We start from the raw sequence: 25,559 nt of genomic DNA, 5'->3' as shown, positions 1-25,559 counted from the left end.
TACTCGGAGACATGCTGGATCCTACCTGTGTAGTTCATTCAACCCGACCGTATATTAATGATGGTCATTTTCAGCTGGAATAATTCATAAGCGCTCTGAATTATGCATCAGATAAACCTGTATGCTGATGTAAATGCGCTTGGTCTGTTTGACCTGCTCTTCTTTACTCCTGTACTCATTATTTCTCCACTGTTTTCATTGTGTCTGTCCACTTCATGGCATCTCAGGCCTCTGAGCAGGCAGCAGTGCTGTACTCTCTTGGTTTATTCTGTATTTTTTTTTTACTGTTTCCAGATCAGTCCATTGAGGCCCCAGAGGCCGAAGAGTCAAGTGATCAACCTGCTGGGTGAGAAAAGACTCTCGGTTTCTCCAGGAGCGCCTGCCAACCCGGCTGTGCCCAATGTTCCTCCACCCATCACCCCACGGGCCAAACTGCAGTTCAGCCTGCTGTCTGGATCCAGTACGTGTCATAATTACCACACTGATCACTGTTTAAGCTCACCTTAAGCTGTAGTTGGAAATATGAGGGTTACGAAAGCAAACTAGGATAGATTGTCAAGGAAGCCCATCATCAATAAATGGGTGTGGCTACATTTTAATCTACGAGTGTGTATTAAATAACGTCCTACTTCTTCTTTCACTGTTTCTTAGGCTGCATTTACACTGCAGATCTTAATGGTCAATTCCAATTTTGTGACTATCCGATTTTTATTTTTCCTGACCTGCTTACATCATCCTATAAAAGTGACTCGTATCCGATTGTCTGCATATATACAGCACACGGCAAATGCGTAATGACCAGGAGAAAAAAAAGAGCGGGCGCTGACTGACAGCTGATAATAAAAGAGCGCTCTTTTCTCCATTCCTGTATTAAATCTGTTTGCTGGATTTCATTTTTTAAAAGTATTTTTGATAAGTTTTTTACTTTAGTTTATGACAGAAAATCTTTTTTAATCTAGACCAGGGGTCACCAATCTCGGTCCTGGAGGGCCGGTGTCCCTGCAGGATTTAGCTCCAACTTGCCTCAACACACCTGCCTGATTGTTTCAAGTATACCTAGTAAGACCTTGATTAGCTTATTCAGGTGTGTTTGATTAGGGTTGGAGCTAAAATCTGCAGGACACCGGCCCTCCAGGAACAAGTTTGGTGATCCCTGATCTAGACCTTTTTAAACCAGTAGGCATCTTAATGATGTCAATGGCATGATGTATGCCACAGTTTTATATTAGTTTATATTGGTTAAGTGGTGGATATTGCACTCTCTCTCTCTTGTTAACATGCTTAAATACGTGTGCTACGTGACAATATAAAAGCTTTTTTACTCAGTGTATGAGATTTAAGGTTTTGGACTCTGCTGAAGTCTGTTTTGAGATGAAAACGTCAAAGTTAATGTCATTTGCTATGGTTTTTACGCGACTCACACTCAGGCGAAAATTCAATCTACCTGCTTGCGCTGTAGACACGAAGGCACAGATCCGATTCATATCTGATAAATTGATTAAGGAACAAGGCCTGAATCAAATTTTTTTTTCCCTGCTTACATGTACATGGGCCATATCCCATCTGTGCCACATGACAGAAAAAATCGGAATAGCAGAGTAAATGCAGCCTTACATTGGTTCACTAATGTAGTCAACTTGAACTTTTTAAAACACTATTTTAAATGTTAGTATTACAAATCATCCTTGTGATATTTTGTCAGAACTGATGTTCAGATAAAAAACTAAAATAGCTTATTTTAAATGTTTTTAATTTTTAATTTTTTATTCATATTACTTTTCAGATTTTGCCTGTTAGATTTTGTAAAATGTTTTTAAAGAGGGAAAAAAACGGCCACATTATTAGGTACACCCTTCTAGTACTGGGTTAGACCCCCTTTTGCCTTCAGAACTGCCTTAATCCTTCGTGGTATAGATTCAGCAAGATACTGGAAATATTCCTCAGAGATTTTGGTCCATATTGACATGATAGCATCATGCAGTTGCTGCAGATTCATCTATGCACATCCATGATGCGAATCTCTCATTCCACCACATCCTAAAGGTGCTCTATTGGATTGAGCTCTGGTGACTGTGAATGCCATTTGAGTACAGTGAACTCATTGTCATGTTCAAGAAACCAGTCTGAGATGATTCACGCTTTATGACACAGTGTGTTATCCTGCTGGAAGTAGCCATCAGAGGGATGGGTGCACTGTGGTCATAAAGGGATGCTCAGCAACAATACTCAGGTAGGCTGTGGCGTTGACACAATGCTCACTTGGCACTAATGGGCCCAAAGTGTGCCAAGAAAATATTCCCCCACACCATTACACCACCACCACCAGGCTGAACCACTAATACAAGGCAGGATGGATCCATGCTTTCATGTTGCTGACGCCAAATTCTGACCCTACCATCCGAATGTGGCAGCAGAAATCGAGACTCATCAGACCAGGCAACGTTTCTCCAATCTTTAATTGTCCAGTTTTGGTGAGCCTATGTAAATTGTAGCCTCAGTTCCCTGTTCTTCGCTGACAAGAGTGGCACCCGGTGTGGTTTTCTGCTGCTGTGGACCATCTGCCTCAAGGTTGGAAGTACTGTGTGTTCAGAGATGCTCTTCTGCAGACCTCGGTTGTAACAAGTGGTTATTTGAGTTACTGTTGCCAGCTGGAACCAGTCTGGCTATTATCTGTCCTCTGGCATCAACAAGGCATTTGCTCCCACAGAACTGCATAAATGCATTCAGTTGCTGCCATGTGATTGGCTGATTAGAAATTAGCATTAACGAGCAGTTTGGACAGGTGTACCTAATAAAGTGGCCGACAAGTGTAAAAACATTAATTGATTTGGCTAAAAATAATAAATATATAATAAAAAAGTTACACAAATGAATCGTGTTTGCAAAAATGGTTGTTCATATATGTTTTTCTGAGGTTTATAATGCTTTAGAAACATAATATACTTTTATATTATTAAGATAATTATTATAATATATTTTTTGTTTTTATATAATATGAATGTTCATTATATAATGTTTTATAAAATTCTTCCATCTTTGAAAGTACATTTTCACATTTTGTGCATTCTTGATGAAACTTTTTTGAAGAACACAAACTTTTGAGTAACTATGCTTGTAATAGTGCAGTGTTATTTACATATTGCTTATTTTATTTTTAATATTCGCACGCTGTGGACATTTTTCAATCTTAATACTTTTCTTTTTCGTTTCCCTCATTGAATGGAACGCAACTCATGACGTGTTTGCTGACGTTAATTGCTGTATTGTGATGACACACAGATGTAATGCGGTGATGTGAAGCGGAGGACTCTGGCAGAATGCAGAGGTGTTAATAACTGGGATGAAAGCGTGTCTGATCTGCTCTCCCTCTCGCTGCTTATGAAGTTGTGTAATGGATTCAGGCTTTGCGAGGCGTTTACCGTCCCATGGGTTCAGCCCTCTGTCTGAATACTGAGTTTGCACTGCGTGTCGTCATCTCGGCGCTAGTTTATTCAGCAGAGAATGAATGCAGAGTCCTCCTCAACAGCACATTTCACATTTACACACAGTTTAATATTTTCAAAAAGTATCATGTCTGAACGTGTTTTTCTCTTGTCTAACTTTACTTTTGAGCAATGTTCTGCATCTTTTTAGTTGCAAAGGTAACACTACCCTGCTCCAGAGTTTGTTTTAATCAAGCCGAGTCCACCTCATTCAGGGGATATCAGACCGATTGTTTTGGGGGAAATCTATACGGTGGATTCACATATGCCAAATGAACCGCGCTAACTGGGGAAACGCGCCAGGTTCCTAAACAAAAGTCTAGGTTTGACAGTACCCTAAACTTTCACCGGAAGTTTATCATTGGCTGAAAAGCAAAACTGTGCATATACCCTATTGCAGGGCCATTCTATTAGTTTGTCATGGGGGCCAGTTTATGAAAAGCATCCCAAATGAGGGGCCGGAGAGATATGACTTGCAATATAAGCAGTGGTGGAAAGAGTACTGAAAATCATACTCAAGTACCATTACTTGCCTAAAAATGTATTGCAAGTAGAGTAAAAAGTATCGGTTTTAAATATTACTCAAAGTATGAGTAAAAAGTAGCCCTTTCAAAATGACTCGAGTAGTGAGTAATACACTGTAAGAAGCTGATGCATTTACATGCAATTTGTGCATGTGTGCAAACGTAACATTCTGTAGTGCATCTAGTTACTGCCCAGCAGGCACACAACATCATAAGACGTTAATATTAGGTTAGATTTAGGTTGTGACGTCAGGTGACCAAAATTCAACGTCTAGCCAGCGTCTAAGGACAACATTATATTGATGTCCAATAATGATGTCAAATGACATTGATATTTGGTCTATTTTAGGTTATTAGAAAGTAACCAAAATCCAATGTTGACCCAACATCTAAAACCAACATCATATTGACGCCAAATACTGACATTTATTCATCAGGTATGGCAACCAAAATCCAACATCTGATAAATGTCAATAGTGGTAACGTCCACACAACATCAAGCTGTTACATCATTAGACGTAGATATTTGGTTGGTTTTAGGTTGGACGTTGGACATTGATGTCGACCTGACATTGAGTTCTGAAGTCAACTCGATTTTTATTTCTAAACAAAATGCAACATCCCCTTGACATTGGAGTACAACATCAATCTGATGTCATGTTGACGTCTTGTGCCTGCTGGGTGTTTAAGGCCATTTCGGTCATCATGCAGTAAACATCCGTCATCTTCTCATCAGTGACATGCATCTTAACAGTCTCTGGGTCAATGCATGAAAAACTTTGGACATCTTCTTGGACACTTTTAATGCTTCCAAACAGTTTGCTGCAATTATAAATCTCCATGTCTTGAGGTAGTTCATTATGATGTGATTTACCTTCTATGTGTGAGTTGATTGCACTCACAGGACAGATTTTTCTAATCCCCATAAACAGGAAAAAAATAAAGTAATGACTGCAGGTTGAGTAAAAGTTCAGATACAGCACTAAAAATGAACTCAAGGGAAAGTAAAAGTACACGTTTTTAAAACTACTCAGTAAATCACAATTCCTGTGAAAAAAATACTTAATTACAATAATTTGAGTATTTGTTATTAGTTACTTTACATCACTGAATATAAGTGAAGACACAACAGCATATAATGTATTTTATGATGTATTTTTTCTTCTTAAGACACCCACGTTGGCTTTTTCTACAATAAAACATTAATATGTTGTATTTTGAAACTACATAACATCACTGCATTGTACAATGTGGCTTTTTTTACAAACATATGCAAATGTTGTATTTCGAAACACAACAAAATCAGTATATTGCTTAAGTAAGGCTTCTTCTACATTTAGACACATTCATTTGTTGTTTCAAACTGCGTAACAATTAGGAATGCAATGATTATAGATTTTCGTTGTGCGATTATAGTCTGAAGAATAATCATGGTTTCACTATTATCACCATTATTATGCATTTATTAAATTCAAAACAATACTAGTTTAAAAAATCAATATTTTAAAGTTTTGCTTATTGCTGCTCAGTAACCAAATACAGCACAAAACATTAATTAAAAAAATGAACAATAGTCCATTTCTCTCTTTGGACTTAAAAATAAATCATTTTTAAAAAAGGTTTTTGATTTAAACGTGAGTTATAATTTTACAATAAAAATAAATGACAGAAAAAATAATAAAAAATATGAATAAATAAAAAATCGTATTTGTCTAATGTTAATTTAAGCTTTATATTAGTTAAGAATTTAGATGAACTGATGTTCTCATCTGCGTTCATACATACTTATTTTAATCATTTGTAATAATTCGTCTAACGTATCTACGTGCGCGTGGAGTGCGCAAGTGAATCGGTCCACTTGCGAGCCGTGCATGCACCGCTCCCAATATACACACGTCTCCATTGGAAATAATAAACTTTTGCGCGGAAAAGACGCATTATGTGAATGGCCTGCTGCTATAGTTAATCCAATGTGTGTGTGCGTATTTGCTTTGGTATAAGCTCGGAACTTTAAACTAGCACACAGTTGGCATAACTTTTAGTTGCAGCAGCTTTGTTCCGTGCAATAGAAACGCGGTGTTGAGAAGCCTTACGATTAATTAACTGTAATTAATTTAAGCGCGGTTAATGTGAAATTACCTAATTATTACATCCCTATTAACGGTATCAGTGCATTGTACAAAAGGCCTTTTCTACAAACATATCCAAATGTTTTCGGCTGCTCGCACCACTCGCTTAATGTCAGGTGACTCACTCTCTGTGCAGCTTTGAACTGCAGCTCGTGCTGTATTGAACAGACGCGCGTCACTTCATAACTATAGCCTCCGTTTTTCTACTGAATTAAATTTATTTTTGATGTCTTGGTCACGCTATTTGGAGGTCCGGAACAAATTGCCTCAGGGGCCGGGTTCGGCCAGCAAGACCCCCAATGGAATAGCCCTGCCCTATTGTTTTATGTTCAATCCACTTAAATTTGTAAAAACAGCTAAGTTTACTTAATCAATTTGTGTTGGGGCAATATGAAGGAATTGTGTGGAACCCTGCATTTTGACCTACAGCATTTGAATGTTCAATCAGAAAAGAAAATCAGAATTATGAATATACCATGTTTTTCTGATCTCAGTATCTTTGTGTTAGACTAAACAGCTCTGCCTGTTGTTTCTTTGCAGATCTGGAGCTGAATGGGACGAGTTATGCAGATAAGGGGGAAACCCCGCCCCCACTCCCTGTCAAAAGCAGCATGGGTGACTATGGAAACCTGATGGACAACTCAGACCTGGCCAGTCCGACCACACCCCCTCCACCACCACCACACCAGCGGGTACAGCTAGAGATTTTCTTACTCTGGGGGAGATGAAAATCTCTGTGTTGCTTACCGTTGAAAAAGCTATACTGATAAAAAATTGGTCATGTGAGGCACAAATTGACCAATCAATTTGCGGCTTTTGGTGTCCTTCACTGCATAGAGTTGAAGTTAGAATCATTAGTCCTACTGAATTATTAGCACCCAACCCCACCCCCCATATAGATCTACTCCAGAAGAAAAAATATTATAGGAAATACTGTGAAAAGTTCCTTGCTCTGTTAAACATAATTTGGGAAATATTTGAAAAGCGTAGCGTCCATCCTATGCACACTACAGAATCTCACCGGAAGTAGTAGGTCATCCGGGTACTTCTCGCATACTGTTTTTTGAATTCTATGAATTTGGACATACAACTTGGGTCGCATACTGATTTTAGTGTACTATATAGAATGGAAGTATGCCATTTCTGACGCAGCCCAAAGTTAAATTCTACTTCCCAATGTGCATGCTATCCACCCTAAATAGTATTGGAATAGAATCAGTGTCCCAACTATTGCTCTATATAGTCTATATAATACTATATCAGGTAGAAATTCGAAATGTATGACTGTCCGTATTCCAAATGCGAATATTACCCACAATGCATTGCATATTAATATGAATTTAATTAGAACTACAAACATGGGTAAAAAATTGTTTAAAAAACTACAAACTTGGTGGATGTGCAAGACTAACCATCAAGTAGAGAAGCTTAGGTAAAGATATTTGAATGATTGTTAAAGGTCCTGTGAGGTGTTTTAAAATATGCATTTTTATTTGATGTTTGACGTAATCCAAACCGAAATATAAAGAGAGGGCGGGACATAGTGTCACTCCTCCCCTTTAAAAAAAAAAAAAAAAAAACAGCCAATAGCTTTTTGTTTATCACCGCTCTGCCAGTGAGAGTGGTTGAGCTCAAGCGCGTCAAATGTGAAGTGTCTTGAAGGGGGCGGGTATGTCAGACACTAGAGAGCATTTGATTGGTCAAGATTTGAAACTGAAGTATGAGGTGATGTAAATAAAGCCGTTGATTCATTCAAGCTGAAGTGACAAACTACAAGCTTTACATGTTTATATCAGTTTAATATCTATTAAGCGCAAATTGTCTCCCTGTTTTAGTGTGCACTAGCTTAAAGCCATCCTAAAAATGAACAATACGGATACTGAAACATCTAAAACATTTTATTTTAATTTCAAGGCACCTTTAATTAATATTTAAGTCACATTTTCTGCGTTATATTTAATCTGCAACAATAATGTGAGTTTTTATACAGACATGTTTGGACATTAACTTCTGAATGCATAATTATGCAAAGATCTCTCTGCATGAAATAATCACGAATGGCAGATTAACCTACTCCTTCAATCTCCAGTAATGTACAGTAGGCAGTTTAATATCAGAGAAATGTGGATGATGTGTCGAGAGGATGGACAGCATGTAACTAAGCAACATCACGGTCCGTTAATGAGGAAGAAGTATATCCCAAATATTGTATACTCTATTGTTACACACTCAAAAGGATCATCACAAAAAAAACATACTTTTAGGATGTAGTATAAGTTGGCGGATTACATAGCAGTGATCTAGCAACCACTCTGATAACAACCTAGCAACGACTTGGAGCACCCTAGCGACCACCCAGAACATAAACCACTCAGAAATCACCAAAGCAAAATAGAATTGCCCTAGTAGCTACTTTAGCAACCACCTTCTTTTATCACTTAACTCTGATTGAATTTACACCAGTTGTAAAATGACCCTCATTTATGACCCAGCATTACATGGCACTCATGAAGAAGTGTGTTCCAGCCAATACATGCAGGACAAGTGTAGAAGTGGAGCGGTGTGCTTTATAAGGTGTTTGGTCAGTGCTGATGCAGAGAGATGCTGTAAGCACTGTATTTACTTTACTTACACACACACACAGCACTGTCTGAGTGAGCAGAGTCACAGCGGTCAGGGTGAGTGTGAAGCTGATGCTCAAACACTGCTTGACCAGAGCCACTGTGAACACTCATCTCTGAGTCTTTCTCTCTCTCTCACACACACACACACACACACACACACTGCAGGGCTTTCACTTTCAAATCCCAGACAGCGCTTAATTAACCCATAACCTGAACTTCCTGCAGCTGCTGGAGCTCATGTGAAATTACAGAGCGCAGGCTGGAAACTGCCTCAAGTTCTGCACTCAAAAATGGACTTTTGAAGTTTGGGATCTATAAGACTATATTTAAGGTGGTGATTTTTTTTTTCCCTTTTATGTCTACTCGCCAAGACTGCAGTTAATTAATCAAATTAACAGTAAAACCCTTATATTATATACTTACTATTAGGCTGCAGGATTCTGCCTAAAATGAGAATCATGATTTTATTTTGCTTAATATCAAGATCACGATCGTCTCACAATTCTGTAAATGTAAAATAAAGATTAATCTGAGTAGGTTGTTATTATTGTTATTCTCAAACATATGGTAAAACAGCAATAATAATAATATTGTTATTATTGACACCTATGTGTAGGTCTACTCTCCAATAATATCTAGCTGCAGGCCCGCAGAACCACACGTAACAGGCACACACAATCCAGCACACACGATCTAGGCAAACCATATATGGTTACGTCAGATGTTAACGTTATTAACGTATTCTTGGACAACGTCATCAATATATATATATATATATAAATAATCAATAAATAGCATAATAAGCAATAGTGTTTACTATTTCACAGATAGCGATCGTGACGGGCGTATAGGGGACCTTGTTTCCGATCGCCATTCAATATAATAGACTGAACAGTTTTCTATCAGTCATCATAGATGATGATCAGTCATTCTTATCTGACATAGGCAATAGCAGGTACTTGTTTGCTGGCATTGATAAAACATTTTTTAGAGATATATAAATTATCTAAATTGGACATAATTACTTTAAATATAATGGATTCATTATAATGAAGGAAATAATAGCAAGTTAATATGTATAGACCGGTATCATTTTAAGAGGTGCAAACAAAACAACGGTTTCACCGTATTTCCTGTTTAACATTTTTAATTTCTACAGATTCAGAGAATCCAAAAACGGCCACATATTGATAAATGATGGTATGAGAGCTGTTTTATTGTTAAGTTTTGATTGAACTGCCTCTGGTTACAGTTCTGAATAGTTTAATAACAAGCAGGAAATGTTCATGGGCCAATGACATGACCACATTGAAATGGTATATTTAATAAATGTATAACATTATATTAATATTTTACTCCAGCGATTTAATAGTATTTTATTTGCTTAATTTTTGAATAACTTTTTTATTAATGATTTCCCACATTAAATATTGTAGTAATTTATAGTAAGTAATATATTGTTTGTTGTACATAATATATTGTGTTGTTATGTGTTAAACCATAAAGCACTTGTAATTTGTGGTATTTATAGTTGCAACAAATATAGTAATATGAATATAAATTTATATTAAAATTAACATATACATATATATATATATATATATATATATATATATATATATATATATATATATATATATATATATATATATATATATATATATATATATACACACACAGTTGAAGTTAGAATTATTAGCCCTCCTGAATTATTAGCCCTGTTAATTTTTTTTTGTCTTTTTTATTTACATAATTGGGTTCCAAAACTGCACAGATGTTAAAATGATTGTTACGAAATAATAATGAAATCCTGATCGCCAGATTTGAAGAATAAAAAAATAGAAGAAGACTGATCTGTCATTAACCATATATGGTTTGCCTAGATTGTGTGTGCTAGATTGTGTGTTTGCCTGAAACGTGTGTGGTTCTGCGGGTCTGCAGCTGGATATATCTCCTACTATTGGTTAAAATGCTAACTTTTGTATAGAAATGGAATGGTGGACATGACAATGGTGGACATGAACTTTAAATTTGTCCTGGTCATTATTCACTGTAAAGTGATAACATCAGAATACAACTATTCATAATTCTGCAGTTGAATTATTATGTTTGAGACATACGCGTGTCATTTGTCATTGACAACATTATTAGACCATTTTTTTCACTGGTAAAATGAGACATTTTTCCTTATCAGATTCCCTCCCGCATTATATTCAACATTATATAGGCTAGAGTAGTACTGACTCGGTTAACATTTATTTTCATGTACAACACTTTGTGTTCACTATGAAATAAAAAAAACATATCAGGTGCTTGCCATAATAAAATTTGATCGTTTAAATGATGTGCGTGCCGGTTTTACCAAAGAGCTTAGAATCACCAAGAGGCGACACTCAATAGAACGTTCCATTGCAACATCAGCACCCTGCAACAGCCCTGGATTCCGCCATTTTGGAGTGAAAGCGATGGCAAGCAGCTGCTTTGTTTTTTATTTATTTATTTATTTAAAAATCGCCTTAAAGCTGAGATGCAACCTGAACGATGACAATACAACACTTTATATCATAATCATCAGCACTTTTAATACTTTATTTTACAGACTTATAATATGCTGTTGTTCTATTGGAGTTTTCATTCCAAAATGGCTGCTGCGCCATCTAGTGGCTGTTTCCCAAATCGCACTAGAGTGTCACCTCTTGGTCAAAGAGCTTAGAATGACCAAGAGGCGACACTCAACAGAACGTTCCATTGCAACAGCAGCACCCAGCAACAGACCTGGATTCCGCCATTTTGGAGTGAAAGCGATGGCAAGCAACTGCTTTGTTTTTCATTTATTTATTTAAAAATCGCATTAAAGCTGAGATACAACCTGAAAGACGACAATGCAACACTTACTATCACAATCATCAGCACTTTTAATAGTTTATTTTACAGACCTATAATATGCTGTTGTTCTATTGGAGTTTTCATTCCAAAATGGCCACCGCACCATCTAGTGGTTGTTTACCATATCGCACAAGAGTGTCGCCTCTTGGTGATTCAATGCTCTTTGGTTTCACATTCAATGGCGTGTGCATTCATGTCATGTCATTTCTGAAGAATTTTGTGACACTGATGAATATATGTAATATTGTGGATTATAATCTATAATACGTGACACAGTGTCTCAGTGGTTAGCACTGTCGCCTCACAGCAAGAAGGTTGCTGGTTCAAGTCCCGACTGGGACAGTTGGCATTTCCATGTGGGATTTGCATGTTCTCCCTGTCTTAGTGTGGGTTTCCTCTCTGTGCCCCTACAGTCCAAACACATGCGCTATAGGTGAATTGGGTAAGCTAAATTGGGTCCGTAGTTTGTGTGTGTGTGGGTGTTTCCCAGTACTGGGTTGCAGCTGGAAGGGCATGCGCTGTGTAAAACATATGCTGGATAATTTGGCGGTTCATTGCACTGTGGCGACCCCTGATTAATAAAGGGACCAAGCCAAAGAAAAATAAAAGAATGAATCTATAATACTATAATTTTTTGACTGTAATGAAATTATTCTAATGTTTGACCCTGGAGCACAAAATCAGCCTGATGTTATTTGCACAGGCATATTTGTGGCAATAGACAAAAATACATTGCATGAGTCAGAAGTATTGATTTTTATTTGATTAGAATACTAAGTAAAGGTCATCTCTAAATAAATATTTCTCCTGTAGATATATTAAAACAGTATTTGCTCAGTAATATGAATTGCTAAAACCTTTATTTGTGCAACTTTAAAGGTGATTTTCTCAGTATATGTATTTTTTACTCTGAGATTCTAGATTGTCAAATAGTCAAAAATTGGCCAAATATTGCAGTATCCTAACAAACCATACGTCAATGGAATGTTATTTATTCAGCATGCAGATAATGTTTCATTCTCTCTCTTTCTTTGTGCATTATGACGGTTTTGTTGTCACAAATACTGATTTGGTGCTCAAGTAACATTTCATCACATGTGAATAATCTATATCGAAAACAGTTGTGTTGCTTTATTTAGTATTTTTGGAGACCAGAATATTTTACTTGGTTTAGTATTTTTGCAGACTTGAAACATAACTATTTTGTAATATCATAAATGACTTCATTGTGATTAAATATTTGGTCACACTTTACATAAAGGTTCATTAATTAATGTTAATTAATGCATTTACTAACATGAACAAACAATGAACAATACATTTACTACAGTATTTGTTTATGTTAGTTAACATTAGTTAATGAAAATATAGTTGTTCTTTGTTAGTTCATGTTAACTCACAGTGCATTAACTAATGTTCACAAGCATGGACTTGGATGTTAATAATGCATTAGTAAATGTTCAATTATGATTAATAAATGCTGGTCAAGTGTTGATTAGTTCATGTTAGTAAATGCATTAACTAATGAACCTTATTGTAAAGTGTTACCAAATATTTAAGTGATTAAACATTTAATTTAAACTTAAAGAATAATTTTAAAAAATCTTAGTGATTAATTATTTTGAAGTTGATAGTATAATATACATTCTGCAATCATATATTGCTCTTAATGCTAATTAATGCAATAGCTATCAAGAATGATCCTTACTGTAAAGTAATAACGTTTTTAGTCTGTGTGTGTGAATGTGAGGGTGTATGGGTGTTTCCCACTGGGTTAAGCATATGCCGAATTAGTTGGCAGTTTATTCCGCTGTGGCCAAAGGAAAATGAATGAATGAATATACAGTTGAAGTCAGAATTATTCGCCCCCTCCCCCTCTTTTTAAAATATTTCCCAAATGATGTTTAACAGAGCAAGGAAATTTTCACAGTATGTCTGATAATATTTTTTCTTCTGGAGAAAGTCTTATTAGTTTAATTTTGGCTAGAATAAAAGCAGTTTTTAATTTTTTTAAAAACATTTTAAGGTCAAAATTATTAGCCCTTTTAAGCTATATTTTTCCGATAGTCTACAAAACAAACCATCGTTATACAATAACTTGCCTAATTACCCTAACCTGCCTAGTTAACCCAATTAACCTAGTTAAACCTTTAAATGTCACTTTAAGTTGTATAGAAGTGTCTAGTCTAGAAAATATCTAGTCAAATATTATTTACTGTCATCATGGCAAAGATAAAATAAATCAGTTTTAAGAGATGAGTTATAAAAACTATTATGTTTAGAAATGTGCTGTAAAAATCTTCTCTCCATTAAACAGAAGTTAGGAAAAAAAATTAACAGGGCTAATAATTCAGGAGGGCTAATAATTCTAACTTCAACTGTGTGTATATATATATATATATATATATATATATATATATATATATATATATATATATATATAGTCTATCTATCGTTGTCATATGGAGACTGGAATATTACAGAGGCTTTAGTAATGTAATGACATGTATATCACGAGACAGCACTGCTATTTAAAGAGACAGTTCACCCAAAACTGAACATTTAATCTCTATTTGAGAGAATATGAGAAAGCTATTTTAAATATCGTTAGAAACCTGTTACCATTGACTTCCATAGTATTTGCTTTTCTTACTATGAAGTCAATGGTTACAAGTTTCTAACATTTTCAACGTTTAGGTATAAAACATAAAAGTTCCACATAAGAGTATATTAATATCTTGAACTGCTTCAAATACACTACTGACTTGTGACAGTGATCTAGCACCAGTATTAAGTCTAGGGAATGATATGATATTAAGCCCAAACCATCACTGATCCATCCCAATGCTTCACTCTGGGCATACAACAGTCTGGATGGAACGCTTCTTTGGGGCTTCTCCACACCATAACTCTCCTGGATGTGGGAAAAACAGTGAAGTTGTACTTATCAGAGAACAATACATGTTTCACATTTTCCACAGCCACTGCTGGCACCATTCAATTATTCTTATCTAATATTTTATTTTGCATTCAATGGAAGAAAGAAACTCAAACAGGCTTGCAATCAAGTGAATAATGAGTAAATTAAGACAATTTTGGGTGAACTATACCTTTAAGAGTTGTCACATGCTGCAGATCATCAACTCTTATAATGAAGAATTACATTTGTTTATAAAAACTCTCCTCTTTTTTTACATTGTTCCAGCACCTTCCACCCCCATTACCCAGCAAGACCCCTCCGCCTCCCCCACCAAAGACCACTCGAAAACAGACCTCCATTGACTCGGGAATCGTCCAGTAAGAGAGAAGATGGCATTGTCAGATGGAGACGTCCGCATCGGCCCTCATCCAATGATTTTACGTCAACATCCCTGACAGAACGGCATGATGAATACCTCACCTCAGCCTCGCTCATAACAGCTGATCATTGAGTGTCCAAAAGCCTCGACCCCGGTGACAGAGCAAACCCAGAGCGGAAAAGCAGCTGACGCCTCGCCAGACGACAGCAAATATAGATGTAGTCTAACTGAAGTCAGGGAATTCTGGGTGTTGTTGGCAGATGGTGCATGTTTAACTAAAAGCTTGAGATGAATTGAGGTTTTTCTGGCGGGAAGATGCTTTTTTATGCACATTATCATTGCACTGTAAAAAATCCAACTTGACAAATGTTGAAATGGCTTGTTTTTTTTTGTTGGTTCAGCAAAAACCTGTAAAAAATTCGGTACAACTACATTTAACACATTCAATCAACTTAAACAAAGGTTTTATTCATTAAGTTAAAAAGATTAGTTTTGTGAGCAACACTTTGCTAGTTCATCCAAAAAAGCTTCTGCCAACTTGTTTTTTTGTGTTAAGTCAACTTTTTTTAATGCAATGAACATACAAGTAGCATATAACCTTTTGTTGATTGAAAAGGTTTCAAACATGTTAAATGTTCTAAAAAAATAATCAATGGCAGTATAGAACCTTTCATAGTCTGTATTAAAAAGTAAAGGCTGACTGAAAATGCTATTATTATTTATTATTAATAATAGAATAATAAATATTGTTATTCTTCTCATTGTTATTAAAAACAACAAAAACACTACAATATTTATATTAACTTCATTTGAAACTTTTAATTTGCAATTTAACTTAATTTTGTGCACATTTGCAGAAATAGGTTATGCACATTTTCATCTCGTGTTTACAAAAAGATATGGAGCATACTTTGATATTCCAATATTTATAAATAAACCACGCACTCAAAAATATGTTTCCCGAAGGACGATATAGCGTCATTCTAGTGATGGGTCGTTCTTGAACGATTCGTTCATTTTGAACAAATCTTCAATATGACTCGGGAACTACGAGTCCTCTCAGGGAGTGATTCGTTCATCCGCGCGTGCGCACATTTGTGCAGGTGGTATCGTTCATTTCAAGTCTTTTGAGTCGTTCATCGCGGAAAGGCATACGCCAGTCATTTGCGTTTAGAGCAGGTTTAGAGCCGGAAAGTGAATTGATCCGTTCATCTCTCGAGTCCCCTATCGGGTTTGAGTCATTCGTTCCTCACGTCCAATCATATGCGTTTAGAGCCGGAAAGAGATTTGATCCGTTCAGCACTCGAGTCCTCGTGTTTGAGTCATTCTATCGCGTGATGAACGAACGACTCAAGAACCAAAAGACTCGAAAGGTGAACTAATCATCATGGCTCCTGTCTGCTCAGACTGTGTACATTGATTAAGATTATATGTGACTGTCAGAGTAACGTGAACGAACCACTGACATTTGAAAACATGAAGAGGTGAGCTGAGCAAAGAGACAAAAATACCTTTATAGACAAAAGAGCAGGTAAACATTGAATTAATATTTTCTCCTCCTTATAGTATTCTATTTATGACTTATTTGTCGTGTGATCAATCTTTTGGGCTCGTTGTAGATGTGTTTGAAAGCAATTCGTAATATTTTAATAATATTTTGGCAAATTGAACCAAATTAACGAAATGACTCGAAAAAAAGATTTGTTCATCTCGATGAACGAGACTCAAAGTTCCGAGTCAGTAAAATTATCCCATCACCACATCATTCTCTCCTAAGCTAAACCACGCCCTCGTTACGCGATGGTTGCGCTTACGTAACGTCAACGTCTCAGTGCGGGAGAAGAGCGGGAGAAACTTCTGGAAGCATTGAACTTCGGTGGGGGACGAGGCAAGCCGTGGAAGAGCAATCTTAATAGTAAGTGTACAAAGATTGTTGTTCTTTGTTTAAGGCACTTCATCTAAATTTGTTGAAAAACGTTGCTAACTTTGTAAGTTATTAACGTCCATGGACGTTTAAATTGAACTGTGAACTTAACCCTGATCTGTCAAGGTTAAACAATTAACCTTATGGATTTATTTCTGTGATTGATTTTGATATGCAAACTGTTTATAAGTGTAACGTTAACAAAGTGTATTAGATTCATTCATGTTTTTAAAAGCGCAATGGAGAGCCTCGAGACGGAACAGAACACAGACATGTAAAGTCATCTTTTAGTTCAAGGTCCACCTAAATGTTCATATACGCGCAAAAATGTTTATGAATATTTTTCACATAATCTCTCTTTTGTTATGTGATAAATGAACATAAAGAGTGAATGAATATGCGCGTTGCCGTAAATCCTATCAGTGTGGCTCTTAAAGTGACAGCGCGTATATTTCAACTGCTTATTATTAAGCAAACAAAATCAAATCAAAACCAAAATAATAGTAATAAATCATTCATTTTGAACTGAAAGTGTATACAGTGAAACACTTGAAAAGTAAGATAATTTACTGGCATTTTTAATATCATATTTATCCATGACCAGCCAAGGAACCAGCACAAAACATGTAATTATGCAAGTATAGGTTTTGAAATAAATTACAACAAATACTAAGATTTATATCTTAAGGCAACTAGTAATTCAGATTGATTGCCCTGATCAATTTATGGGATATTCTGAGGTTATTATTATTGATAGTGTAAGGTTAGTTTCAGAGATGTGCAGTAATGTCATACAACAATAACAATATAATTGTTTGTTTCCTTTTCTATGTGATTAATCTGACTATTAATGTTTGTGTATTTTTTTTTTTTTACAGATCTACATTGATGCAGTGCAGGTACTGTAAATACGCGTCTGCCAGTCAAAATTTGCTGTTAAGACACTACAGGCTCAAGCACTGGTACCCAAGCCGACGTGTACCATTGGTATGTCTGTTCCCTGAGTGTGTCTGCACTTTCAAAACACCAGGTGCACTAAAAAGTTATCTATATAGAGTCCACACAAATTCTGATAAAAGGACAGAGCAAGCCACATTTAACTGTGACTTGTGTGATTATCACAATGTTTGTTCTGAAAAAGTTTTTATGCGGCATCTGGGTACACACCTGAAAAGAAATGAGACTGTACAATGCCCGTTTCTGCACTGTAATTTTCAGACCAATGTCTATGTTACATTTCATAGCCACAAGTCCAAACATCACAAAACACAGACTGCAAGTGATTATAAGTCATCAGTTGTAACTGTCAGTCGCGGAGATTCCGATAACTCACCAGATTCAACTTCAGAGTGCTTTGAAGATACATCAGATAAAGAAATAGAATCAGAAGCCGATGAAGTTGATGTTGACCAAATTCTTGAGAAGAAATTGGCGTGTCTGTTTCTTTGTATGCAGACAGAATTGGGTGTATCTAGAAATGCTACAAAGCAGATTTTCCATTGTCTCAATGAAATACAAATTCTTTCTAAACCATCCATAGAAAAGGTAATTCAAGATATTTTATGCAACCATAACTGTAATGTTGAGCAGTCAGTAATCACAGAAATCACTGAGGCTGTGCACAGGATAAATCCTCTTTATGCTACCACTGAAAAGGGAACCTTGTCTACTGATTATAAACGGAACATTTATTTCAAACAACATTTTGATGTTGTTGAACCAGTTGAGTTTGTGTTCAGTAGACCAAAAAACAAAACCTTTGTGTATGTTCCGATTCTTGAGGTCTTGAAAAAGTTTCTAAGCACTAGTGAGATAAGTCAGAAGACTTTTTCTAATACTTCCACAAATGGCTTCTATGCATCTTGTTTTGATGGCCAGCACTTTAAAGAGCATCCTTTGCTCTGTGCTGAGAATTTCTCTATATCACTTGGCCTGTATATTGATGACTTTGAAGTTGCCAATCCATTGGGAACTTTGCGTAAAAAACACAAGATTACAGCAGTCTACTGGGTGATTCTGAACTGGCCCTCCCAATTCAGAACAAATTTGCACTCTATTCAACTAGCCCTGTTGGGTAAGAGTTGTGATGTAAGAGAATATGGCTATGACATGTTTTTTGAGCCATTAATGAAGGATATACAGACACTTGAGAAGGAGGGTTTGTATTTAGATCAGTTTGGGGAAAATTTCAAAGGAACTGTTGTGACTGTGTCTGCAGACAATCTAGGGGCACATGGCCTGGCGGGATTCCAGGAATGTTTTCATGTTGGCAAGTTCTGTAGGTTTTGTCTTGCTTCTTTTCAGGACATACAGACATCTAGTGTGAGCAAGGGACATTTTCCCCTAAGAAATATTCAACAGCACAATCAGTTTGTTGAGGAATTGAAAGCAAACCCAGCTTTGTCAAATGTGCAGGGGGTAAAAGGTGAATGTGTCTTGCAGTCTCATCTCGATTGGTTTCATCCAGTAACCGGATTTCCGCCCGATCCGTTGCACGATTTGTTTGAAGGAATTGTGCCATTTGAGTTGTCTTTGTGTCTCCAGAAGCTAATAGCTGAAAAGTATTTCACTCTTGACCAGTTGAATGGTACAATTCAATCTTTCCCTTACTGCTTTTCTGACAAGGTGAACCGCCCTCAAAAAATACCCAAATCATTTTCCTCCAAAAAATCAATTGGTGGAAATGGGCATGAAAATTGGACCCTGATTAGGCTCCTACCACTCATGATTGGTCACATTGTTCCAGAAACTAATAAAGCATGGCAACTTTTGATGGAACTGAAAGATATAGTTGAGCTTGTTGTTTCACCCAAATTTTCAGAGGACAGTCTTTCCTACCTGGAGACTAAAATATCAGACCATCGCAGCTTTTTTCAAGAAGTGTTTCCAAATGAAAATTAAAACCAAAACACCATTTCCTGGAACACTACCCAGGCCTCATACGCTACTTTGGTCCTTGTGTGGAGTTGTGGACAATGCGGTTTGAGGCTAAGCATAGTTTCTTTAAACGAGTTGTCCATAACACACACAATTACAAAAACATATTACAGACATTGTCTACCCAGCACCAACTGATGGTTGCACATGCCCTGCAGTCTCCCAACTTCTTCACACAGTCCATTCATGTTGAAAAATTAAACGTTTTGAAGATGTCCTCTCTAGAAAGACGGGTGAAAATAGCTGTAGAGAAAAAGTTTTCCAACCTTAAAACTGTATCTCTTGCGTCAAATGCTGTGATGCATGGGACCTCATACTCCAAAGATATGATGGTGTCAGTTGGACTCTGTGGTGGCTTGCCAGAGTTTGCAAAGATCTGGTGCATTTTGTTAGTGGACAGTGAGGTCTCATTTGTGCTGGAGAGATATTCTTCTTGGTATGTAGAACATCTTGGGGCCTTTAAGGTTGAATCTCTACCATACGAAGATCTGATTGTTACTGAGCTGAGGTGTTTACATGACTTCTATCCACTTGTAGCCTATAGTATTGGAAGAAACCTCATGGTGACACCGAAACGTTTTTTGTTACATTAAAGTGAATTTGTCCTCTAAAACTGATAGAGGCATTAACATAAGCACACAAGTTAACATGATTACTCAAATGTTTTTTTAATTTCAGAAGAACAATGTTGCTGCGAGTGATTGTAGCTCCAGATTGCATACAAAAGCTGTCACTTAACGATGTGCCGAAATCAGTTGATGAGCTAAAAGAGATACTTTGCAACAAACTGAAAATTACTACAAACTTTGTGATCCAGTATGAGGACCCTGATTTTGGTGGTCAGCTTTGCAATTTGAGTAGCATAGAAGAACTTCCTCCTGATAAGGCCACGCTAAAAATTTTCTGGGAAGTGTTAAAAACAGCATCAGAAACTGAAACAGAAGAACAAAGAAATGAGAGCCCTGCATCTAACTCTGATTTTACACTTGACACTGCAAGTATTTCGTCCAATCTCTCCAGTCCATCATCTTCCACAGTCAGAGAAGAACGCTGGCCACAAGTTTTTGTGATACCAAAATTTTCTTATGACGTTGAGTTCAGACTGAGGAAAGCAAATGAAGTCTATGAAAAACAGAAGACTACCATGGATGTTACACGAGATGTGAAGACTGAAATACTGGAAACGTTGGCGGAAACAATGTACTCTTTTAAAGCTTACCCCACTGATCCAGAATTGGAGCAAGTGGCAGTTGCATTAGTTTCCACACATCCATGTTTGAGGGAACTTGGCTGTGACACCGGATGCAAGGGCTGGAAGATGAGTTTAAGATTTAAAATGGGAAATTATAGACAAAAATTACGCAGTTCTGGATGTTTTGAGCTAGATAATAAAAGAAATGATGGATCAAGAATTCCACCAAAGAAACCAAGAAGATCAGAAATCAACTTTCTTCCAGACAATCCTGTTGGTTTGGATGATGCTACATTGGAGCAAGAAAGAGAACAGCTTGAGCTAGAAGTCAAGAGAAAGAACATGGATATGGCAATTCTGAAAACCAAGATGGAAACTACTTTCCCGCTCAGAAGAAAAGAAATTATTACTGAGCAGCCCTTGGTACATGTGGTCAAAAACAGATGGCCTGGCCTGTTTTTGCAAGAGCAGGTAATTGTCATTTTGTCAAATTTGTCACTATTTTCTTTTTAAATAATTGTTCATAGACCTTTTTTTGTTAACTTCCCCAGGTTTGTGCCGAGTTCCAAAGGATCACTTGTGTTGACCTCAAAAAATCATTCATGGCGAATCTCCACAAACACAGCAATGCCCTGATCAAACTGTATCGAACAAAGTGCAAAGACCTTGCAGACAACATGAAAATGATACTGGACCATTTTGATAATCAGGTATGATTCCTTGTAAACCTTTTGGTGTTTTTACCTGTAAATATTTACAATTTATGTAACAAATTCGTAACACAGCTCTTCTTTTACGTGTAGTTATATGTTTAGGTAATTTGTTAATTTCTGTTTCATTTAGTAAATTACTGATGACGGGTTGTTAAAATCACTGACTTTCGTACCAATTGGTACAGACATATTAAAAACATTCATGTTAACATTTAAGCACTGTTATGCAGGTTCTTAAACACTGCTGATTAGCCATTGTGTTGATGTGCTCAACAGATCTGACCGTGATTGGCTCCAGTGATCATCGCTTCACCGCTCTACACCAAGTGCTTTCACATGGGCACTTAACTGTTTGAAACCCGTGTTTATCAGGATCTGTCCCTAAGCAGATATAAGCTTTTAAATGCCTGTGTACGTGTATCAGTGTAAGCACTTGGTGAAGAGTGGTGAAGCGATGATCTTAGCGATGTTCATTTTGTCCGGTAACCTATTTACTGACATTTAGATTTTGACAGATCAGTCAAATGGTAAAAAATTGAATAAAAGTATATTTTTGTTTGTAGAAAGAAAATCTGCAAAAATCTGTATTGGCAGGTCACATTTGACCTTAAAATCTGAAATTTAAATCAGTCAAGAAAATTGCAATCAGTTTATCTCTAAAACAACACCATCCTAATGTTATTACTTAGTAATTTTAAGCAACTCTATCCTAATGTTGTTATTACTTCTGAAATAATTATTAGGTAAAATAACTGTTTTTGTATTTTTTTTTAAACACATTGTTAAAAAAAAAAAAGATTTTATCCATGGTTAATTATTTATATCCTTCCTACAGACAACAGACATCATAATTCACAGAGCAACTACTGCTCTACAGGGACTTCCCTTGTACCTCAGGGAATATGACAAAATAACCAAGACTTGTCTGGTAGGTGTTTAACTTTAAAATCTCATTAAATTTCTAATTTATTTATTTTATGGAAATTGTTGTTGTTTTATTGAATAAAAGAGCTGACATGCAAATGGGTTTTTAAGGAAGGAAACAAAAGTTATTTGCCAGTATCTTTTTTGGGCCTTTTTAAAAAATTATTTAGAGTTCTATACTATGATTTATTTATTATTTGTATTACATTTATATTATTCTTAGGACACTGATTTGGAGGAGACCTACACCAGAGGAGTGAATTTGGCCATCCTTGAAGTGATGGAAGATGACCTCTCACAGGCAACAAAGAGATGTATAAACTTTGGCATCATCCTGGAGGAAACTGTGGTCATGGATGATCTACCAGACTTTTCCACTGCTTTTATGGTACTCTTTGGACTTCTTTACGCACTGAATATTGAGTACCCAAAGGGGCTGAAATACACATTTGAGGCAGTGCAGAATATCTTTGTAGGACTGGGAGTAAAGTCCACAAACAGAGTGCAGTCCCTGAAGAACAAGCTTTTTACTTTGTAAGAGTTGTAAGATGCTTGAAGAAAGGTGCTTTTCTTGTGTACCTTTTGCATTACATTGTTGTTTGACTAGATGTGACTGCATGCTGTGGACTTGTGCGTTTGGAAATTAAGACATGCAGTCTTTTTTTTTTTTTTTGTTTCCTTAATACCTTAAAAAAGTGTTAATGGGTAAACTTGCTCAGTTTGTGTGAGCAAGGGACTTTCACCTTACAGTATGTTTTTACTGTATTACATGCCACTTAGGCACACAGTTTATATTTGGTGGCATTGTTAAAATGTTTGCTGTAGTTACACTACCTCGTTTTTGTACTTTAGTGAAGTACTGCAAGAAAATAAATGTTTTGGTAAAATTTGTGTCTGTTTTGTTTTTGCCTTGTGTGTTTAATCTGATAACATTTTATTTATTAGTATTAATTTCCAATAGTATATTTTGATTCACTCAACTTCTGTCATTTCAGGCTATTCAGACAAGAAATGTTCAGTTAGCACAACTTAAACTGAGCCATGTGTATTTGCTCTGATAACATATAATTTCTTAGTACTAATTTCCTTTAGTATTTTCTTGTTCACTCAACTTATGTCATTTCAGTCCTGCAGACAAGAAATGTTCAGTTTGCACAACTTAAAAATATTTGTTGTCCTGCAGGTGCAGGTTTCCAAAAAACTACTAATGTTAAGTTGACTCAACTAGACATTTTTTGTTTCACTGACAAATTATTTTCAGTCAGTGTAGCTGATGTTTTCAAAAGTTGAGTAAACAAGAAAAAACAAAAGGAAATTAGTACTAAGTTTTTTTTTGTTGAACTGGCTTAAAATTTTTTACAGTGTGAGACACGTGACCAATTCCAGCCACTTTGGTGTCGCATAATCATAGATTCCTCTTTCTCTCATTTTTACATGATATTTTTATTCTCAGTATATACACATTTGTGTACAGAGGTTTGTATATATGTTTTTATTTTATTGTTTCTTTTATTTTTCTTGAAAGTACATCAATTTTTATCATTTTTATTCTCAGTTTATATAAGAAATTGGCATTTTTATCCAAAAAGGGCTTTTCATTTTTAATGAGAGGGACAGTACTGGTGTTCGTACATGTATCTTGTATTGCTTTTGTTTTGTTGTTGTATCTCACGTGGGATGAAAACAACTAAAACTCATTGTACCAATCAAGCATATAAACCACATAAAAGTATATTGATAACATTGACTGCTCCAAATCCACTACTGACTTCTGAATAAACTCAATGTATGTGTTTGTGAAGTGCCTTTTGTTTGATTAATGCTAACCCAGTGCAGTTTAGCCTTTCAAGATATTCCTATTAGCAATCCACCCCACAACCAATCAAAACACATTAACAACCACATAGCAATGTTCTAGTGACCACTTTAAAAATAACATGGCAATTACAAAAGCCCTAATGACCACTACGAACACCTTAGCAACCATATAGCAATGCCCTAGTAAACACATTAGCAACTACATAAGATCTAAACAACCAGCTTCTTATAAAACACCAGCAACCACTTCGCAGAATATCAGCAACCCATCAAACCCCTTAGCGACCACCTAGAAATACCCTATTAACCACTTTGAAAGCACATTAGCAGCTATAACACTTTACCACATTACCAACTTCTTAGAACTCCTCAGCAACCACTTAGCAAAATATTACTAAAAAACAGCTTAAACCTAAGTTGGTTTTAGCTGGTCTACCACCCTGGTTTTTGAGTCATTTCCAGCCATTTCCAGCCTGGTCTTAGCTGGTCATCTCCCAGCCTGACCAGCTTTAAGCTGTTTTTTTTTTCAGCTGGGTAGCAACCCCTAAAACACCTTAGCAACCACTTAGCAATACCATGGTAAACTTTGAAAACAAATTAGCACCTTGCAGCCAATCACCGACAACTTAAAACCACTTAATAACACTTAACAGAACATCATCAACCCATTAAAGGTCCTCCGCAACAACATAGCAATACTCTAGTTACCATTTTAAACTCACATTAGCAGCTACATAACACCTTGGCAATCACCAACATCTTATAACTCAGCAACCACTTAGAACATTAATAACCCCTTAAAACACCTTAGTAACCACCTAGCAGTACCTTAGTAACCATTTTGAAAACACATTAGCAGCTATAACCCCTTACCAACATCTTCTAACAATTAGCACCACACCTTAAATAGCACCTCGCCAACATCTTATAACTCCTCAGCAATTCCTTAGCCAAATATCAGCAACCCCTTAAAAAAACCTTAGCAACCACCTAGCAATACCCTGGTAACTATTTTGAAAACAAATTAGCACCTTTACAGCCAATCACCACCAACTCCTCAGCAAACACTTAGAAGAACATTAGCAATCTCTTAAAACACATTAGCAA

The 25,559-nt window shown here is 36.3% G+C and overlaps 2 protein-coding genes across 3 annotated transcripts in view; both read left to right on the top strand.

Annotated features, from left to right (window-relative positions):
* dock1 (dedicator of cytokinesis 1) overlaps positions 1-15,279 on the top strand; it is a 927,369-nt gene extending 912,090 nt beyond the window's left edge. For both annotated transcript variants that reach the window (XM_056470102.1, XM_056470100.1), the window contains exons 50-52: positions 295-460; positions 6,676-6,827; positions 14,851-15,279. In XM_056470102.1, the coding sequence (XP_056326077.1) occupies positions 295-460; positions 6,676-6,827; positions 14,851-14,946 (414 nt within the window). In that variant the 3' untranslated portion in view covers positions 14,947-15,279. The remainder of the gene's footprint in view (positions 1-294; positions 461-6,675; positions 6,828-14,850) is intronic.
* A 1,102-nt stretch (positions 15,280-16,381) lies between these two features.
* LOC130238031 (uncharacterized) lies at positions 16,382-23,278 on the top strand. The gene is made up of 7 exons (XM_056468911.1): positions 16,382-16,475; positions 16,722-16,859; positions 17,747-17,855; positions 20,484-21,468; positions 21,549-21,707; positions 22,546-22,638; positions 22,858-23,278. The coding sequence occupies exons 4-7, from the start codon at positions 20,491-20,493 to the stop codon at positions 23,170-23,172; spliced, it is 1,545 nt and encodes a 514-aa protein (XP_056324886.1). The 5' UTR covers positions 16,382-16,475; positions 16,722-16,859; positions 17,747-17,855; positions 20,484-20,490; the 3' UTR covers positions 23,173-23,278.
* The last annotated feature ends 2,281 nt before the right edge of the window (positions 23,279-25,559 follow it).

The sequence above is a fragment of the Danio aesculapii genome, chromosome 12 (assembly GCF_903798145.1).
Source record: "Danio aesculapii chromosome 12, fDanAes4.1, whole genome shotgun sequence".
NCBI lineage: Eukaryota > Metazoa > Chordata > Actinopteri > Cypriniformes > Danionidae > Danio > Danio aesculapii.
This window is presented reverse-complemented; position numbering and strand designations above follow the sequence as displayed.

Excerpts from the sequence above, each read along its gene's own strand:
- LOC130238031 (XM_056468911.1), top strand. The coding sequence starts at position 20,491 with ATGTTGCTGCGAGTGATTGTAGCTCCAGATTGCATACAAAAGCTGTCA. Across the intron at positions 21,469-21,548 it reads GCCTGTTTTTGCAAGAGCAG|GTTTGTGCCGAGTTCCAAAG; the intron begins GTAATTGTCATT and ends TAACTTCCCCAG. Across the intron at positions 21,708-22,545 it reads TGGACCATTTTGATAATCAG|ACAACAGACATCATAATTCA; the intron begins GTATGATTCCTT and ends TCCTTCCTACAG.